At 41.4% G+C, this 17,676-nt stretch overlaps 1 protein-coding gene across 1 annotated transcript; it reads left to right on the top strand.

Annotated features, from left to right (window-relative positions):
- The first annotated feature begins 1,482 nt into the window (after window positions 1–1,482).
- Window positions 1,483–12,458, top strand: SMUG1 (single-strand-selective monofunctional uracil-DNA glycosylase 1). Its single transcript, XM_075850107.1, has 3 exons — window positions 1,483–1,534; window positions 8,372–8,658; window positions 9,711–12,458. The coding sequence occupies exons 2-3, from the start codon at window positions 8,395–8,397 to the stop codon at window positions 10,236–10,238; spliced, it is 792 nt and encodes a 263-aa protein (XP_075706222.1). The 5' UTR covers window positions 1,483–1,534; window positions 8,372–8,394; the 3' UTR covers window positions 10,239–12,458.
- Window positions 12,459–17,676: the final 5,218 nt, after the last annotated feature.

Here is a 17,676-nt window from a genome sequence, read left to right as displayed (position 1 = left end):
TGGCAGCGGGTACGCAGGATCCACCCGTAATCTATCACATCTAAGTACACAACTATATAGACCACTATAAGATATGGCAGCAGGAGAAGCAACAGAAAATCTGAAGCGGAATATAAAAAAAACGCCGGTAAATAAGTCACAGAAATCCGCAGCAAATAGTGCGTTTTTTGCTGAGGAAACCCTGATTTTCCGCGCGCTTTTAGTGTGTAGCATTGATTATAGCAAACTCTATGTGCTTTAAATTTACATTGGTCTTTACAGATTTTCTGCTGCGTAAACGCTGTACAAAGTGCAACAAATCTCAATGTCCATGGCCCAAACACGCAGCATCTTCGCACTGAACCCGCAGCATAAATTGACATCCTGCAGATTTGGAAGTCGCACCGTAGAACACTTTCCGCATCACTTTTCTGCATTTTTTTCCCGCCGAGTGGGCCTGAGATTTGTAGAAATCTAATCTACTTTACTGCTGCTGTAAAGGTATGTGCACATGGGGCGGATTAGCTGTGTCATTTTCCTCAACTGGTTTCTTTGCGGAAAATCTGCAGTGTATTACAGGAGCAGCAGAGCAAATCTCATCCACACTCTGCAGAAAAAAACCCGCTAAGAAAATGTTCAGAGATTCAGCCATGATGCAGATTTTTAATCCGTAGCATGTCAATTTACGCTGCGTAATCGTTGCACTTTTGATGCGTTTTTTTTCCCATTGAGTTCAATAGGGTGGTAAAAACTGCAGTATATTTTGCAATTTTGCAGCTCTACATGCATGTTATAGATGGCTCTGTGTACACATCACACACAGCTCTGCTACATGCATGTTATAGATGGCTCTGCTGTGTACACATCACACACAGCTCTGCTACATGCATGTTATAGATGGCTCTGCTGTGAACACATCACACACAGATCTACATGTATAAGATAGCTCTGCTTGTGCAGACACAGCTCTGCTACATGCTGGTTATATCTAGCTCTGCTGTGCACACATCACACACAGCTCTGCTACATGCAGATTATATCTAATCCTGCTGTGCATACATCACACACTACTCTGCTACATGTTTGTCACACATAGATATCTCTACTGTGCACACATCACACACAGCTCTGCTACATGCAGATTATATCTAATCCTGCTGTGCATACATCACACACTACTCTGCTACATGTTTGTCACACATAGATATCTCTACTGTGCACACATCACACACAGCTCTGCTACATGCAGATTATATCTAATCCTGCTGTGCATACATCACACACTACTCTGCTACATGTTTGTCACACATAGATATCTCTACTGTGCACACATTTCACACACAGTTCTGCTACGTGTACAGCACACACAGAACTCTGCTACAATCATCTTCCAAATACCGCGTTCGTTCTTATACTGTTGACGCAAAAAAAAAAAAAAGCCTGCACACCATGGCACAGCCCAGAGTTTGACTCCTCCTCCCTACATGTGACTGGTCACATGGTCATGACATCATCAAAGGTCCTTTAGCCTACTAGGGTCGAGCATCTACCTGAGGTAAATATCCTATTAAGGATTGCCAGTAATGTGTGCGGGGAGCGGCTCTGAGTGTCCGGTTGTTTGCTATGTGAACAGTCCCTGAGCGCTCTTGTAGTTGTCTCAATATTAGTACAACATTCCTTTGTGGCGTGGGTTGCTTTCTAGTGTTTAGCTGCAGTGCACCATGGGAAGCGTACGGTGGTGGGGCTGTGCGGGTTAACAGGAAGCAGACGGGAAATCACGTGACATGCCGTCATTCTCCGCACAGTCCTGTCTGCTGAGTTGTTTTTTGCTGAAAGAGGACTAAAAAAAACTTTATTTATTTCTGTTGCTTACATAGCGCCAATACATTCCGCAGCGCTGTACAGATATATAGTGATTATTTACAGCCCCTGTTCCGTATGGTCTCACAATCTAATATTCTATCTTGGAGCCACATTACATATCAGTGAAGGTTTGGGAGTTTGGGAGGAAACTTACAGTAATAACATTTTGGTAGTTCTCTCCTACCATTCATGTGACATTGTAATGAACAGGATTTTACAATGTCCTGCAGTGCAGTCTAGAAATGCCTGTCCTGTCTATTCGCAGCTTTCCTGCAGTTTTCTCACCATGACATCACCTTTGTAAATAGACACAAGTGAACCGATCAGCAGATCGCACAGGTCTGTCTTCTCTAAGCCCCGGCGATCAGCTGTGATTTGGCCACACCTCGCAGTATAAGGCTGCATTCACACGTTGCGGATTTTGCTCCGGAAAATATGCAGCAATACCGCAAGAAATTCACATAAAAAAAGCGCACCTGAGGGTGCGTTTTTGATGTTTTTCGGCATGTTTTTTTACGTTTTTGCTGCGTAAATCGCAGCGTTTTTACGCTGCGTATTTCTCCTGAACTAGGAAGAGAGAATTCGCAAACGGAATCGCAAGATAAATGGACATGCTGCCGTTCTGAAAATACGCACCGCGGGTCAATCTACGTGCGGGAAAATACTGCAGCGTGTACATGAGATTTCCAGGAATCTCATTGTCTATGCTGGTTCTGTATTACGCTGTGATTCGCGCGGCAAAACCGCACGTAATATGCATCGTGTGCATTGACCCTAAGGGTTTGCATCATGTGTGTAAAAACGTATTAAGAAAATCTCGGCAAGAACTATGATTAAAAAAAAAACGGATGCTGTGCGCCATTGATGGATATGCGGCTCATTCATTTTATACAGGAGGTCTGCAGCATCTGAGGTGTGTTATGATGTTCTGCAGCATCTGAGGTGTGTGTTATGATGTTCTGCAGCATCTGAGGTGTGTTATGATGTTCTGCAGCATCTGAGGTGTGTGTTATGATGTTCTGCAGCATCTGAGGTGTGTGTTATGATGTTCTGCAGCATCTGAGGTGTGTTATGATGTTCTGCAGCATCTGAGGTGTGTGTTATGATGTTCTGCAGCATCTGAGGTGTGTGTTATGATGTTCTGCAGCATCTGAGGTGTGTGTTATGATGTTCTGCAGCATCTGAGGTGTGTTATGATGTTCTGCAGCATCTGAGGTGTGTGTTATGATGATCTGCAGCATCTGAGGTGTGTGTTATGATGTTCTGCAGCATCTGAGGTGTGTGTTATGATGTTCTGCAGCATCTGAGGTGTGTGTTATGATGTTCTGCAGCATCTGAGGTGTGTGTTATGATGTTCTGCAGCATCTGAGGTGTGTGTTATGATGTTCTGCAGCATCTGAGGTGTGTGTTATGATGTTCTGCAGCATCTGAGGTGTGTGTTATGATGTTCTGCAGCATCTGAGGTGTGTGTTATGATGTTCTGCAGCATCTGAGGTGTGTGTTATGATGTTCTGCAGCATCTGAGGTGTGTGTTATGATGTTCTGCAGCATCTGAGGTGTGTTATGATGTTCTGCAGCATCTGAGGTGTGTGTTATGATGATCTGCAGCATCTGAGGTGTGTGTTATGATGTTCTGCAGCATCTGAGGTGTGTGTTATGATGTTCTGCAGCATCTGAGGTGTGTGTTATGATGTTCTGCAGCATCTGAGGTGTGTGTTATGATGTTCTGCAGCATCTGAGGTGTGTGTTATGATGTTCTGCAGCATCTGAGGTGTGTGTTATGATGTTCTGCAGCATCTGAGGTGTGTGTTATGATGTTCTGCAGCATCTGAGGTGTGTGTTATGATGTTCTGCAGCATCTGAGGTGTGTGTTATGATGTTCTGCAGCATCTGAGGTGTGTGTTATGATGTTCTGCAGCATCTGAGGTGTGTGTTATGATGTTCTGCAGCATCTGAGGTGTGTGTTATGATGTTCTGCAGCATCTGAGGTGTGTGTTATGATGTTCTGCAGCATCTGAGGTGTGTGTTATGATGTTCTGCAGCAGCGGGGACACAAAACGATATCATTCACACTGCAGCAGGTGAACGGGGAGCAGTACATGAGTCAAACTTAGACTTCTGCAGGAGGAGATAAGCAGTGCCTATGTACCACCTTATCTCTGTATCATCATCAGCTTCTGACATCACACTGCAGTGTTTATACAAAGGTTACAGACATGTCAATTTAAAGTTTCCATTGACATTTATTCTACATGCATTACCACAGTGTGGTTTTCCAGAGAGGCAGTTCTAGGAATATTTATCTACATCTGTTCCTGCACCTGGACATAAATGTATATTTAGTAATAGACAAATACAGAAATATAAAAGAATGATCGATAGTAAAAATATATAAAATGAATAAACACTAAAAATGAATAGATCTGACCTCAAACTGTTATGTCAATATAAAAAATGCAAAGTGGTGACTGTCATAATATCAGGTACAAAAAATAAAATATCTCATTTTTAAAGGGGTTGTCTGGTTTAGAAAACCCGTGTTCCAAGACTCTTAGGGAATAATGAGTTAATAAATGGGGGTCCGCATTACAGAACTCTCATAAAATGAGTGAAAAGCAGCTACAAAGGGCATGTCAATCTGGAGGACTCGGCACATTCAGGCATTACACAGTGTCATTTCACACGTGGTGGTGCGACTGGGGAGCTAAACATTTGCTGCCAGGTTCTACAAATCACAGCTACTGCATAGAGGGTGTTCACACTTTGCAGTTTTGGTGCATTCTTTTGTATCGGATCCAAAAAAGCGGAGAAGTATAAGGGTATGTGCACACACACTAATTACGTCCGTAATGGACGGACGTATTTCGGCCGCAAGTACCGGACCGAACACAGTGCAGGGAGCCGGGCTCCTAGTATCATACTTATGTACGATGCTAGGAGTCCCTGCCTCTCCGTGGAACTACTGTCCCGTACTGAAAACATGATTACAGTACGGGACAGTTGTCCTGCAGAGAGGCAGGGACTCCTAGCATCGTACATAACTATGATGCTAGGAGCCCGGCTCCCTGCACTGAGTTCGGTCCGGGACTTCCGGCCGAAATACGTCCGTCCATTACGGACGTTAATGTGCTCGTGTGAACCCAGCCTAAGGATCCACTTCTGGTTTTGTCATTTCATTACTTAGTCTGAGTTCTGCTATACGGGGCCGTGTACAAGGCATTTCCGTGTGCATGAGCCTAAGGCTGGGTTCACACGACCATGTTACGTCCGTAATGGACGGACGTATTTCGGCCGCAAATCCCGGACCGAACACAGTGCAGGGAGCCGGGCACCTAGCATCATAGTTATGTACGATGCTAGGAATCCCTGCCTCGCTGCTGGACAGCTGTCCCGTACTGTAATCATGTTTTCAGTACGGGACAGTAGTTCCACGGAGAGGCAGGGACTCCTAGTGTCGTACATTACTATGATGCTAGGTGCCCGGCTCCCTGCAGTGTGTTCGGTCCGGGACTTGCGGCCGAAAATACGTTTGTCAATTACGGACGTAATGTGCTCGTGTGAATCCAGCCTAAGGGATAGAGCTCTGTTTTACTGTTTTCTGTCTCTCGGAGGGGTGAGAAAGCTGTGCACCTGTGTCAGTTGGCTATGATCAAGACAGGTTTTCAGCCTTTATATGTATATAAAGTTTCCATTCACTGACAGCAAAATAATCTTGAAAGGATTTGAAACACAAAATATATGAGAGAGTTAAATAAAGGGTTTTCCCATCAGAGACATTTAGGGCATATCAATTTGATATGCCATAAATGTCTCATCTCTGAGGGTCCAATGCTGGGATCCCCACTGATCCTAAGTACGGGATGATTTTTCCAATTATTATGGCGTAATGTCTTAGAGGGGAAAACCCGTACAAGCTTTATCTACATATAATCAGATAAACCCCTTGTCAAAGGATAATGACAGCAATCCAGTACTTTACCCTAGCAAGGCCTAACACGAAGACAAGTTATCCTATGTATAGAAACTGTAGAAATATGTATCAGACAGTGAATGGATCAACTACAAATATATCATTCTCAGTTGTGGAGAATTGATGACTGTAAAGCTAAATGTCTGATAGGATATGCCATAAATGTCTGAGATGGGAATAGCCCTTTATCCGCTGAAGGACGAATATATCCTTCACTCTAATCTTGTGGCTGCTGCCATAGTACCCATGAGATCAGTGGCAGGAGAACGGCTGTTATACATAGCCTGGCTCCTGCCGGAATCAAAGCGCTCTACGATTCCGGCAGTTTAACACATTAGATGCCGCTGTCAATAGCGACCGTGGCATCTAATGTGCTTGACAGAGGGAGGGAGCTCTGTCTGTCACCTCATTGGCACCCTGCAATGAGATTGCGGGGCGCCGGTGGGTTTCCATGGCAGCCGGGAGCCTAACAAATGCCCCCAGGTCTGCCTTCAGCAACTGCCTATTGGCATGGCCTAATAGATTGAGTGTCAATGTTACACTGACAGGCAATAATGCTTTGATATACTAAGTATCAAAAGATCGCAAAGTGAAGTCCTCTAGTGGGACAAAAAAAAAAAAGTTAAGTATTTAAATAAAAGTTTATAAAAAAAATAAATAAAAAGATTACCGTAAAAATAATATAAAACCACTTTTTTTTTTAAAGTGTTTTTAATTAGTAAAAGTGTCAAAAACAAATAACACATACACATATATCGTTTTGCCGCGATCGTAACGACTCGAACAATAAATTTAACACATTAATTAAACCACCGGGTGAACGGCGTAAAAAAACAACCGCAAAATTCCTTTTTCCCTCCTATTCTCCGCATAAAAAATACAAAAAGTTAATCAATAAGTCCCATGTACCCCAAAATACTACCAATTAAGTCTACACCTTGTCCCGCAAAAACAAGCCCACATATGGCCACATCAATAAAAAAAACAAAAACGTTACGGCTCTTGGAATGCGGCGATGCAAAAACAAGTCTTTTTGTTTTTAAAGGGTTTTTATTGAGCAAACATAGTAGAACATATAAAACTTTTATATATTTGGTATCCCCGTAATCGTGCCGACCCATGAAATAAAATGTTATTTATGCCGCAAGGTGAACAACTTCAATTTAGAACTCGAAAATCAATGATGGAATAGCCGTTTATTTTCAACTCTCTCCTAAATAAAAGTTAATAAAAGTTAATCAATATATTATATGTATCCAAAAATGGTGCAATTGAAAAATACAACTCGTTCCGCAAAAATCAAGCCCTTATACGGCTATGTCGACTGAATAAAAAGAAAGTTACGACTCTTGCAATGCGACTGGGAAAAAACAAAACATAATTCTTGGTCATTTTCGCAAAAACAGGCCTGGTCATTAAGGGGTTAAAGCAGATCTTCTAGGGGCGCCCCCTCACTATCACTCATTGGCCGTATCCTGAATTACATAATAACTTTTCTCATTGTTAGTTTAGTTGCTGCTACTTTATAACAATTCTTTCCTGGCTGTGGTGGAGATCAGCTCCCCATAAACTTCCGACAGGGCTTGTGGTGACACAGCAGCCAGTTTGTATGAGCAGAGCTGCAGTGCTAAGCAGGGTGGACAGAACCAGTTTGCCTCTGATAAGACAGGAGATGGATTTCATACTAGCTCAGATTCCCATTGGGCACTGCAGATAAGTTGTAGTTACTAATCCGAGTCCTTTCTTGGGATGTCATTCTAAACTGCAAAGTCACTGGGGAGAACCTGTATTCTGAAAGAGTCTAGAGCTGGCTGAGGCTTCATGAATAATTGTGGACACATGGGACCTCCCAGTCAGTTGGGGAGAATTGATGACTGAAAACCTGTATGACAAATCTATACAAGAATACAGGAGCAATCTCAAAAATGTCAACACTATTGTGGAGTGAAGCAAAAATTAAAATACGTAAAATAAGATTTAATAAATATTTTTTTAAATAGATACGTGTTTGAAACCTATCGTAATCTAATAGTACACCTGTGATATATCAACTTTGTAATTCCTTACTGTTAAAATTTCGTTTTTTTCCATGCAAATACTGTGTGAAGTTACTGCCACTAGGTGTCTCCCTTCCTATAATCTGCTGTCCACCCCATGTTGTCAAGCAAAATCCGTCCCTGGTTACATAGTAGAGGAGACGGACTGCAGGAAGTGTGTGTGGGCGTGTCTCTTCACTGCCTGCCTATACAAGTCTATGGGGAGGGGACGGGAAGTGGGAGGAGGGAACAGGAGCAGAGATACACAGACATGCTGCCCATAGAAGTCTATAGAGGGGGAGCAGGAGCAGAGTGAGAAACACAGACATGCTGGTAAGATTTCTGTGTCACCCAGTGCTGGATTGTCAGCTACACTGCTCATTGCTGCTGTATAATATTCTCCATCCTGCTTGAAAAGTCACCTTAAAGGTTCGGTACGCTTTAAGTGAAAAAAAATCTCTACTGAATCTGTAGCTTTGATGAGTGACATTTTCTGTTAAACATAGACCTCTATGTCCTACAGGCAGCAGCACTGGAGAAGAAGGAATGATTGTCGCCCAGTCCCAGGCTACTGGATCTACTGAGAAATATGCCGAGGAGAATCCTGCTAATGCCTTCCTACAAGTAGAATTAGAGTTGAACGTAAGGCTGGGAAATCTGCTTTTTCAGGATCCTGTAAAGTATGTGTACAACCCTTTATTGTACGCTTGGGACCCTCACGAGAAGTATGTTCGGACATACTGCCAATCAAGAAAGGAAGTGCTTTTCTTAGGAATGAACCCGGGACCATTCGGCATGGCTCAGACAGGGGTAAGATCCGCACTGAATGAGGTTAATTTATGCCAAGGGGACAGATTGATTTTTTTTTTCACTTTTAATTGCGTTGGTGCCATATTAACCTGCATAAAATTGCTCAATTAAAGGTGTCTTCAGCATTTTGCACCATTAACTCATCGCTGATACAGACACTTGTTAAGCATTTGTTCATCCATTCGTTTCCTGTAATAAATCTGACAAGGTTTACTTCATTATGACTATACCTGCCATATACCAGTTCTGCCAACGGTGTCCTACTCACTGGCATCCACAGCTCTATAAATACCAGGCCTGTCACGGAGACTGATGCTCAAAAAAAAGAGCAAGAAATCTGTTAATGGCAGATGGAGAGACTGACTGGGAGTGGGAGGAATGACACTATATGAAAAGGTCAGACAGTCTCGCTGGCTGTTATAATTGGTTACACCTCTCTGCCCCATTCCTTTATTAAGCTGTGTGATAATTTTGAGATCATGCCAAACTGCGTCATACCTCAGCTGAGGGGAAGAATTATGTGGCTACGAGTTGCTAGAAACTGCTAGCCAAATCCTAACTAGTGGTTTCATACGATTGCCCTGACTCTGAATTCTATTATGTAAGGATCCATATGTCTATTTCTCACACCATAAACTTTAAGAAAAGTTACTTTTAATGATGTCTTCAATACAATAAAACAAACAAAATATATAGAATGTGTATCTTCCACTAGCAACTTAGACTTTGCTGTATTCTTAGATATATCTGATCTAAAAACACATTGGGGCATATTTAACAATGTATTCTGCAATTAAGGGATCCATGCCATATTGACGGAGCCCCGCACCATGTATTTCTGGCACTTACAAGTGTTTGGGGTAATTGGCGTGGCTTCAAAGTTGCATGCGTTGTGAGCTATGACAGAGAAGTGTTGAAAAATACATCTCACACTGCCGCCAAATTGCTTGGCGTTGCACCAGTATCGGTAATTATGCCCCATTGGACCATGCATATGTTACAGACCAAAATCTATGTTTACACCATTGGACACAATATATTTTGTCTCTCAGGTTCCATTTGGGGAAGTTAAGCATGTACGTGACTGGCTTCAGATTGACGGAAAGGTCTATAAACCCGAAGCGGAGCATCCAAAAAGACCTATACGTGGCTTTAATTGTCCCAACAGCGAGGTGAGTGGTGCTCGTTTTTGGGGGTTTTTTAAGTCCCTCTGTGGCCAACCTGAAACTTTCTTCAAACACTGCTTTGTGCACAACCACTGCCCTCTCATATTTATGAATCAATCTGGCAAAAATTTGACTCCGACGGACCTTCCTAAATCACAGAGGGACTTGCTCCTGGATATTTGTGATGAAGCCTTATGCCAAGTTGTCAAGACACTTGGGGTCAAAATGGTGATTGGGGTTGGTAGGTTTTCAGAGCAACGAGCAAGAAAAGCCTTGGCTGGAGAAGGGATGGAGGTGACGGTGAAAAGTATCATGCATCCATCCCCCAGGAACCCACAAGCCAACAAAGGATGGGACAGTGTGGTGAGGACACAGCTCCAGGAGATAGGAGTATTGCCTCTACTGACTGACTAATACTCCACAGAATGGTTCCTGACACACTACATTCATATTTACCGCGTTCATTCCCGTTTTTTACATGTCAACACATGTATGTGAGTGGACCAGATCATGTATGTTATGTCCTGTATGTTTTTGCATTGTAATGTCTTTGGTGTAATATATACTGTGTTGTTAGAAATGAACTAATCTTCTTGTTTAAACAAACTGTCCCCAATTGATGTAGAAGCGGCTACCGAGCTGCCTATGAAAGTCTCTGCGGCTCAGGAGTGACAAGGGGAACTTAACAAGGAACAGATGGAGGGTTCACTCCGTTACCTCTTCTTGTGTGACCTTCACACTCCATGTAAAGCTAAAGCTCCCAATGTCCTAGAATCACTCCTGTGCTTTTATAAGGCGATTGGATGAAACTTTTAGTTGCAACCACTTTATTTCCCAATTTATAGCATTATCCTTTACCTCAGCACTCGTAACTCTTACAAATATGTGTAATATTGGATCTTTACCACTGAGCTTGAGTAGGTGGGGCATGGTAAAGTATGTCCACCTGTGAACACCACTTCAATTTACATATAGAATTAAAAGTTAAGTTTGTTTTTTTACATATTTAAATGCCGTTAAATGCCCAATTCCGTTTGGTACCCACCTAGCCCAGTCCTTTCTGTTTACCTTCCTTATGCAATGATGATGTGTAAGGAAACTAAACAAAAAGGACCGAGAAAGGTGGACACCGGAGGTGCGGGAATGGCACGAAAGTGCAGGAAATGTTATATTACAAGCACACTCATCCTGGTGATTGCGTGGGAACAGCAAGTGTGCCAGTGCGATCAGGAATGGAGCAATGGCACCATTACACAGCTGTAGCCCTGCTCTAACGGCAGAGATTAGATGAACCTCTGATCTCTGCCATTAAACCCTTGAATGCGCGCGAACAGCATTAATTGCAGCTTTTAAAGGGAAAAAGTGAGGGGACCCTGTGACGCGATCGAGGCCCACACCATGTATGGGCAGACAGCCCCGGGTCCATGGTCTGATCATATTTCTGTTGCAAGGGCATACATTGGTATGCCCTAACAACTGCCTGTGTATTATCAATGCACAGGTTCAGTTTCTGGTCTTTAGATATATGCCTGTACATTATAGTTCAAAAATGTTAATTTAAAATACATTAAAAAAAAAGTAATGTTTAATAAAAAAAATCTGTAAAAACAATACACGCAAATAAATAAACTTTATTAATTATAATTCCCAAAGCATGAACATATTTGGTATCATCAGGACCCTTAGAACCTGTTCAATAAATGTATAGCATCAATTAGAATAAACGGTGTATGCTGTCAAAAAAAGAAAACACAGTTTTTTTTCTTAATTTTTTGCCCAAATAAAAATTTATATAAATGAAATGCTGTTGTATATGAACCATAACATGGCACCTAAATAAAGTACAACTTGTCCCGCAAAGATAAACCCTCATACTGATAAGTCGAACAAAAAATGTTAAAGTTATGACCGCAGGACTCAAAGAGGAAAAATCCAAAAATTGCTCTGGTCTTGAAGCCCCATTAAGTAACTTTGTAAATACGTTTCTGCTTTACATAGCTTGCTCCTCAGTTACAGCCTATAATTATAATCCAGGGCTGCTTTTACAATTCTGATGGCTTCAGAGCTAAAATCTTTCAGCATCCCTTGCTGGCTCATTGTTATAACAGATTTCATTCTTGTACTTTGCATTCTGGGAAGTGTAGTCTTTATGCTAGCCACTGTACCGTAATCTGGTGTAGAAAAACATAACGAACTGTCCCGCTACATTGTACCAGTAAATGCAACTCTGGACTATAATACGAGCTGCATTCTGGACCCATACTAAAAAAGTAAAGCAAAGTATTTAAAAAGTTACTACATTTTGATATATTACAGCTATATATGAATTGTGTCAACAATTCCAAAAATGGGAAGCCTGGCTAACTTATTATTATATTCTTCCGCTATTCATTCCATCCCCTCACAATGCGGATATCCGATGGAGAGAACACTTACTAATGCGCCACCTTTAATGTCATCACTTGCGCATTACTGAGAAAATCCTAAAAACATAAGGGTATATATTGTGTTTCGCACACATTTTCATCATAAGGGTCGACCGAAGGGGTGGCCCGAGTTTAAGAGTAGTCCCAAATAACTCTTTGCAAAATATTCACAGATAAATATATACTTAGTCGCTCTGATGACCCAATGAATCCATAAAACTGAGTCCAATAGTACTGAAGGTGTCCTCCTTTTTTTTCTATAATCCACCTTGAGGAAAGGTAAAAACACAAAGGCACTGGCGCAGCAGTTGTCAGTGATGGCTGGGCCTTATAGTTCTACAGCCGTCCCTGACGTCTTCCGATGTTTTCCAATATGCCTGCTATAGAGGAGACGACAAATAGAGAAGCACCGCCAGTAACTTGTGAAAATGCATAAGGTATTTATTTCTACTCACAAACAAAGTTTTAAAAACAGCATGTAATTAAAAACGTGGCACACCAAGTGGGTTTCCCCGTATTGGCTTCTTCTGGGGCATACAAGGCATGCAACATAAGTGCCTTATGACCGTATTTTTATCCATCCGTAAATACGGGTCCGTAGTCAACTACAACTTATCCACTTATACGGAACAATATCCGCAAATATGGTCCGTAGTGAATCCGTACTGCATCCGTATATACGGATACGAAAACCACAAATGATGTGCAACATCAACAAACCTGGCATCGCCTAGCAATGCTTCCGTAATTACGGAAGCATCCATAGCTGTCCGTAATTACGGAAGCATCCAGAGACATCTTACTGAACATAGAGTTATTTTATTTTTGATAATGCTATGTTCCGTGTGTATGCACAATTTTTTTTTATTATATACTATATATGATGTGGTTACACGTGTCATGTTTGTGTTACATATGTTACAAATACAACTTGATTATTTTTTAGGGCGGGCTGTTCAATCGTTTATCAGACACTTGTGTTATACGCCTTGTCTGCCCCGGAAGAACCCGATACGGGGAAACCCAGGGTCGGGATGACTTGGCGTGCCACGTTTTTAATTACATGCTGTTTTTAAAACGTTGTGAGTAGAAATAAATACCTTATTCTTTTTCACAAGTTACTGGCGGTGCTTCTCTATTTGTCGTCTCCTCTATCGTAGGCTTATTGGAAAACATCGGAAGAAGCCAGGGATGGCTGTAGAACTACAAGGCCCAGCCATTGCTGCGCCAGTACCTTTGTGTTTTTACCTTTCCTCAAGGTGGATTATAGAAAAAAACGGAGGACACCTTCAATACCATTGGACTCAGTTTTATGGATTTATTGGGTCGTCAGTGCAGCTGAGTATATATTTATCTGTGTATACAATGACCTAATTTACTTAAAAATTGTAATGACCAGATGTTGATTATGTTTGGATGTAAATGTCTAAATTCCTGTTAACAGTAAAAAAAAAAAGTTGTTATTTCCTATAATAATGAAACAAGTTTTCCATCCATTGTGAATGGTTCCGTCTTCATTTTTCCATGTATCCCATTAGTTTGCTTTTCCCGAAAGTTTCTGGGATGTCTTGTAACAAAGCTGAAGCTTCTCCTGAAATTTTTATTGCATCAATTCTGCTGCTTCAATAACCACCGCTGTGTGGTGGGAGAGACTTACTCATTGGTAGCAGGTGATTTCAGTTCTGCTGTTGCCATATGTTGTGCTGTTGGCATCTTCTGTTTTAGAAGCTGGTGCGCACAGGGAAGAGCCTGGGTAGCAATAAGACAAGGCGGATGGCTTGTTACAAGTCCTAATGTATGTCTAGAAGGTGCAGTGAGGCAAGGGGCACGAGCAGACGGCTTTATTGCTCTAATAAAGTAGCCCATCTAGCCTCATTGCTTATGTAAACCATTCTCTCCTAATTAAAGGGAAAAAGATGACTGTTTTGTCACGTCTGATTCTGCCCGCCAACAGGACTACGTTTGTGTAAGTATCAGCTGTGACTACCATTCAGTGGGATTCTTCTATGGACTGTTAGTTCAGGGGAAATTTTTGATGCCAATATGTAAAATACTAACCACTGGCAAAAATTATACAATCACCACACGTAAAGGATATTCATTACCATGCATCATCGCCAAACCTATTTTCTATCGATGAAATAAGAAAGTGCCCAAAATTTCTATATACACCTGCGCATTGATTGTTGAAATAATGATTGTCATGCTTTTGGGCCTCTGGGTTGCTCCCTCTTCAGGAGCGGTGCTGCGGGGGCAGTGGCCGCCATGTGGTGCTGCCATTGATAGAGTGGGTACCCACTTTAAAGAGGTCGCCTTGAAGTAGCAAGTGGGCTTATATACAATTTGATCAAAATTTTAACAAAGAACCTCATGTTCAGTTTTATAAATTTTGCCTAGCGGACTTAGGTCAAAGTATATATTGTGGACGTGCGGTCCATGTCTAGTCCCACTAGTGAATGATTGTCACCTCCCCTGGTCCTTTATCTGACATGCACCCCAGTTCATAAATGAAGGGGGAAATGTTTTCTTCAGTCACTCATCTTTATATGTTTTATTAGAACGGCACCAGACAAAGGTTCCAGCATCATCTCCTTGGCCAGTGCAGATTATGGTTCACCACTGAATATCTCTCTCATCCAATCCCCCACACCCCATGATCTCTTCTCTTTAGCCTGCTGTAACCTTCTTTTCTTCTGTTTAGGTGTTAGTGCTGGTTTTTGTTTGCATTTCCATCTTGAAAGAGTTTTTTATAATTCTTTCCATCGTTTCAAGTGACCATTGTTGGGATCATGTTGACTTTCCATTAGCTCGTACAGGTCTATAAGCACTCCCTTTAACTGCTGACTCATTTCGATTTTTAGACCTGTGTCGATATTTGTTTTAAAAATCCAAATTACAATGTAATTCCATTTTTTTTTTTCTCAACGTTGAGGGATTCAGTTTTTTTTTTTCTCTACTTGATCTGGAAAAAAAAAATCTGTTCGCTATTAAACTTTGTTCTGTGTCATATCTGTCATTTGTAGATTTGCTGGGTGAATATCCTCTATTTGTGGTGATTCCATAATTGTTGTCAAGGTTTGCACAACCTTTTGTGACATCATCTTTATGTATTAATTTTTTTTTGTGAAAATGTCGCCTATGATTGTCTTCGGATCCATTCACCCAACCCGTAACATGTTGCTGCAGTGTGAACATAGTGACCAGGTGCCAGGATGACTATGAAAATAAATATATATATATATATATATATATATATATATATATATATATATATATATATACTGACAGAGCAGTAACAATGTGCATGTATGTTTTTCATGGTCTTTGGAAAGCTGAGTGGCCCCTATGAGCACTGTAATGGCTGCCACCAGTGGTTGTCACCCAGCATGTGCTCCCTATATGAGTGAATAAGATAATTCAGAAATAGCACAGTGGAAAATTCCTTCACACAAGGACAACTCAAGGACATAGGTTTTGTTTTTGTATTTCCGTTAAAGAGGAAAAGAGTTTATACATTAGATTGTTCTGCATTTGGGGGGCGGGTGTACGTGATCACCCACAGTAACCAGTCAAAGCTCAGGTATAATTATACTACTGCAGGTTATATGGGTAAAATCGGTTTTGGAGATATGTTCCATAATGGTAACCCTTAAAACATTGGTCCCCATTTAACTGTATATAGCCTCAATGATCATCCAAAATGGTTGAACACATAACACTTGAAAACCTATTGACCTGTAAATCTCATCGATCTGTGGGGGTAAACATTTTCCTGTACTGGGAGCACAAGGTTACACAGATTGTTGGATTTGCCGTACTCCTAATAACCAAGAAGAATTGGACTATCGCATCCCCCAACACAAAGGAGCTATATAGTAGCAATAATCGAATTTCCCGTCTTTCTCACCACTTCCATGACTTGCAGGGATCAGGTGGGCTTCTTTATGCTGGACAAGGCTAAAAGTTTTGCCTGTGGTATATGCACATGGGTTGCTAATAGCATTTTGTGAGCAGTAATGCTGCTGCCCGATGCTGCGCCGCTATTTCTGCCACTCTTGAGTGCTGTCAGCAGAAGTGATGGATGGCCTTTGGTGCAGCGTGCTGGTCAGAGGCAATCAGCAGTCCCTGCTAACTTAATTCACTGCTTCATAATCTACCATGGGTCCACACGGAATTGACTTAACCCCTTAGATTCTGCCAATCCTTTTAGCGTTCTTTTACAACATGTAATCTTGCTACTAAGATTATGTTGCCCTCAGTTCAGTAGAAATTGTAATAGAAAAATCATATCCTGTAGGTTAATGGGAACTTGGCAAATTAGATGACCAGAAAGAGCTACAGGCAAACCAAATAGGTAGTAAAGGAGAAAGTAACGAGTTCAAGTTATAGTTGGTATACAGGCTGTATTGTAAAAATTATGTTTGTCCCGCACCTATTGGACCAGTCTGGTGAAGAGTCTGACCTAGACGTAAAAACAAAAAATTCACAGTATCAGTCCTCTTTAACATTCGGAGCCATTGAAAATGATTGTGCAGACAACAATGGAATAATTCCAGAATAAAATATGTTTCTATCACGTCTTCAGTGTCCGCTTATACAACATCCAGGGTCACAGCGAATCCATCGAGTCTATATGGAATCGATATTTACTTTGTAAGTCTGCCTTTGTTTAATGTATGCAATTATTTTCGTATATTTATGTATAAAGCGCTGCCCATTCATCTTCCCAATCAGAACCTAGCAGGAATATGAGGACGATATGGAAACGCGACCGATGACATCCTTAAACAAAAGTTGCAGCTCAAATCTATTACGAATTATAAAATGCTTGGAGGCGCGTGACGGATCCGGGAACGGGTTACTGACAATGCAATCATTTATCGATTTCTCGGTTTCATTTGATAACATTCGCACAGATCTGTGACAGAGCAGCTGGAGGGAAGCCGGCACTCACAACTAACCATTTACCAGGATGATTTTGTGTTACAGGTCAAGGCCTGTATAAAGCACAGGGGAACACTTATGGGAAAAACTGGTGGAACGGTGACAACGAATAGCGCTTTAACCCATAGAAAGTGATATGAAGTAGATTGCTTCTTATGGCTTTTACTAGCTTCTTCAGATACCTGTACCCTTTATAAAGATATTTACACCTCCTTTTTATGTCTTACTTACTATGTATACGCAATATATAATGGGTTTATTTAATAGTTCATGTTCCTCTAGATATTTGTTGCCATTGGGCAATCAGGACGTATGGGGGGGGGGGGGTGTACAATGTTATTCTTATTATTATTGTTTTTTCCTGAAAATGCTTTTAGTAGAAGTGAAGAGTGTTCCATTACACGGTTTCCATATGTCCTACGTTAATGCAACAATTTAATAGCATTCTTGTGTCAATTTCAATTTACAGTCATTACTGGAAA

The sequence above is a fragment of the Rhinoderma darwinii genome, chromosome 2, assembly GCF_050947455.1.
Source record: "Rhinoderma darwinii isolate aRhiDar2 chromosome 2, aRhiDar2.hap1, whole genome shotgun sequence".
In the NCBI taxonomy this organism is placed as follows: Eukaryota; Metazoa; Chordata; class Amphibia; order Anura; family Rhinodermatidae; genus Rhinoderma; species Rhinoderma darwinii.
The sequence above is the reverse complement of the archived record's forward strand: the minus strand, read 5'-3'. Positions and strand labels throughout refer to the sequence as shown.

What these genes read in the sequence shown, in the direction of transcription:
- SMUG1 (XM_075850107.1), top strand. Translation starts at nt 8,395, where the DNA reads ATGATTGTCGCCCAGTCCCAGGCTACTGGATCTACTGAGAAATATGCC. An exon ending in TCGGCATGGCTCAGACAGGG is followed by an intron (nt 8,659 to 9,710) that starts GTAAGATCCGCA and finishes TTTGTCTCTCAG; the next exon opens with GTTCCATTTGGGGAAGTTAA.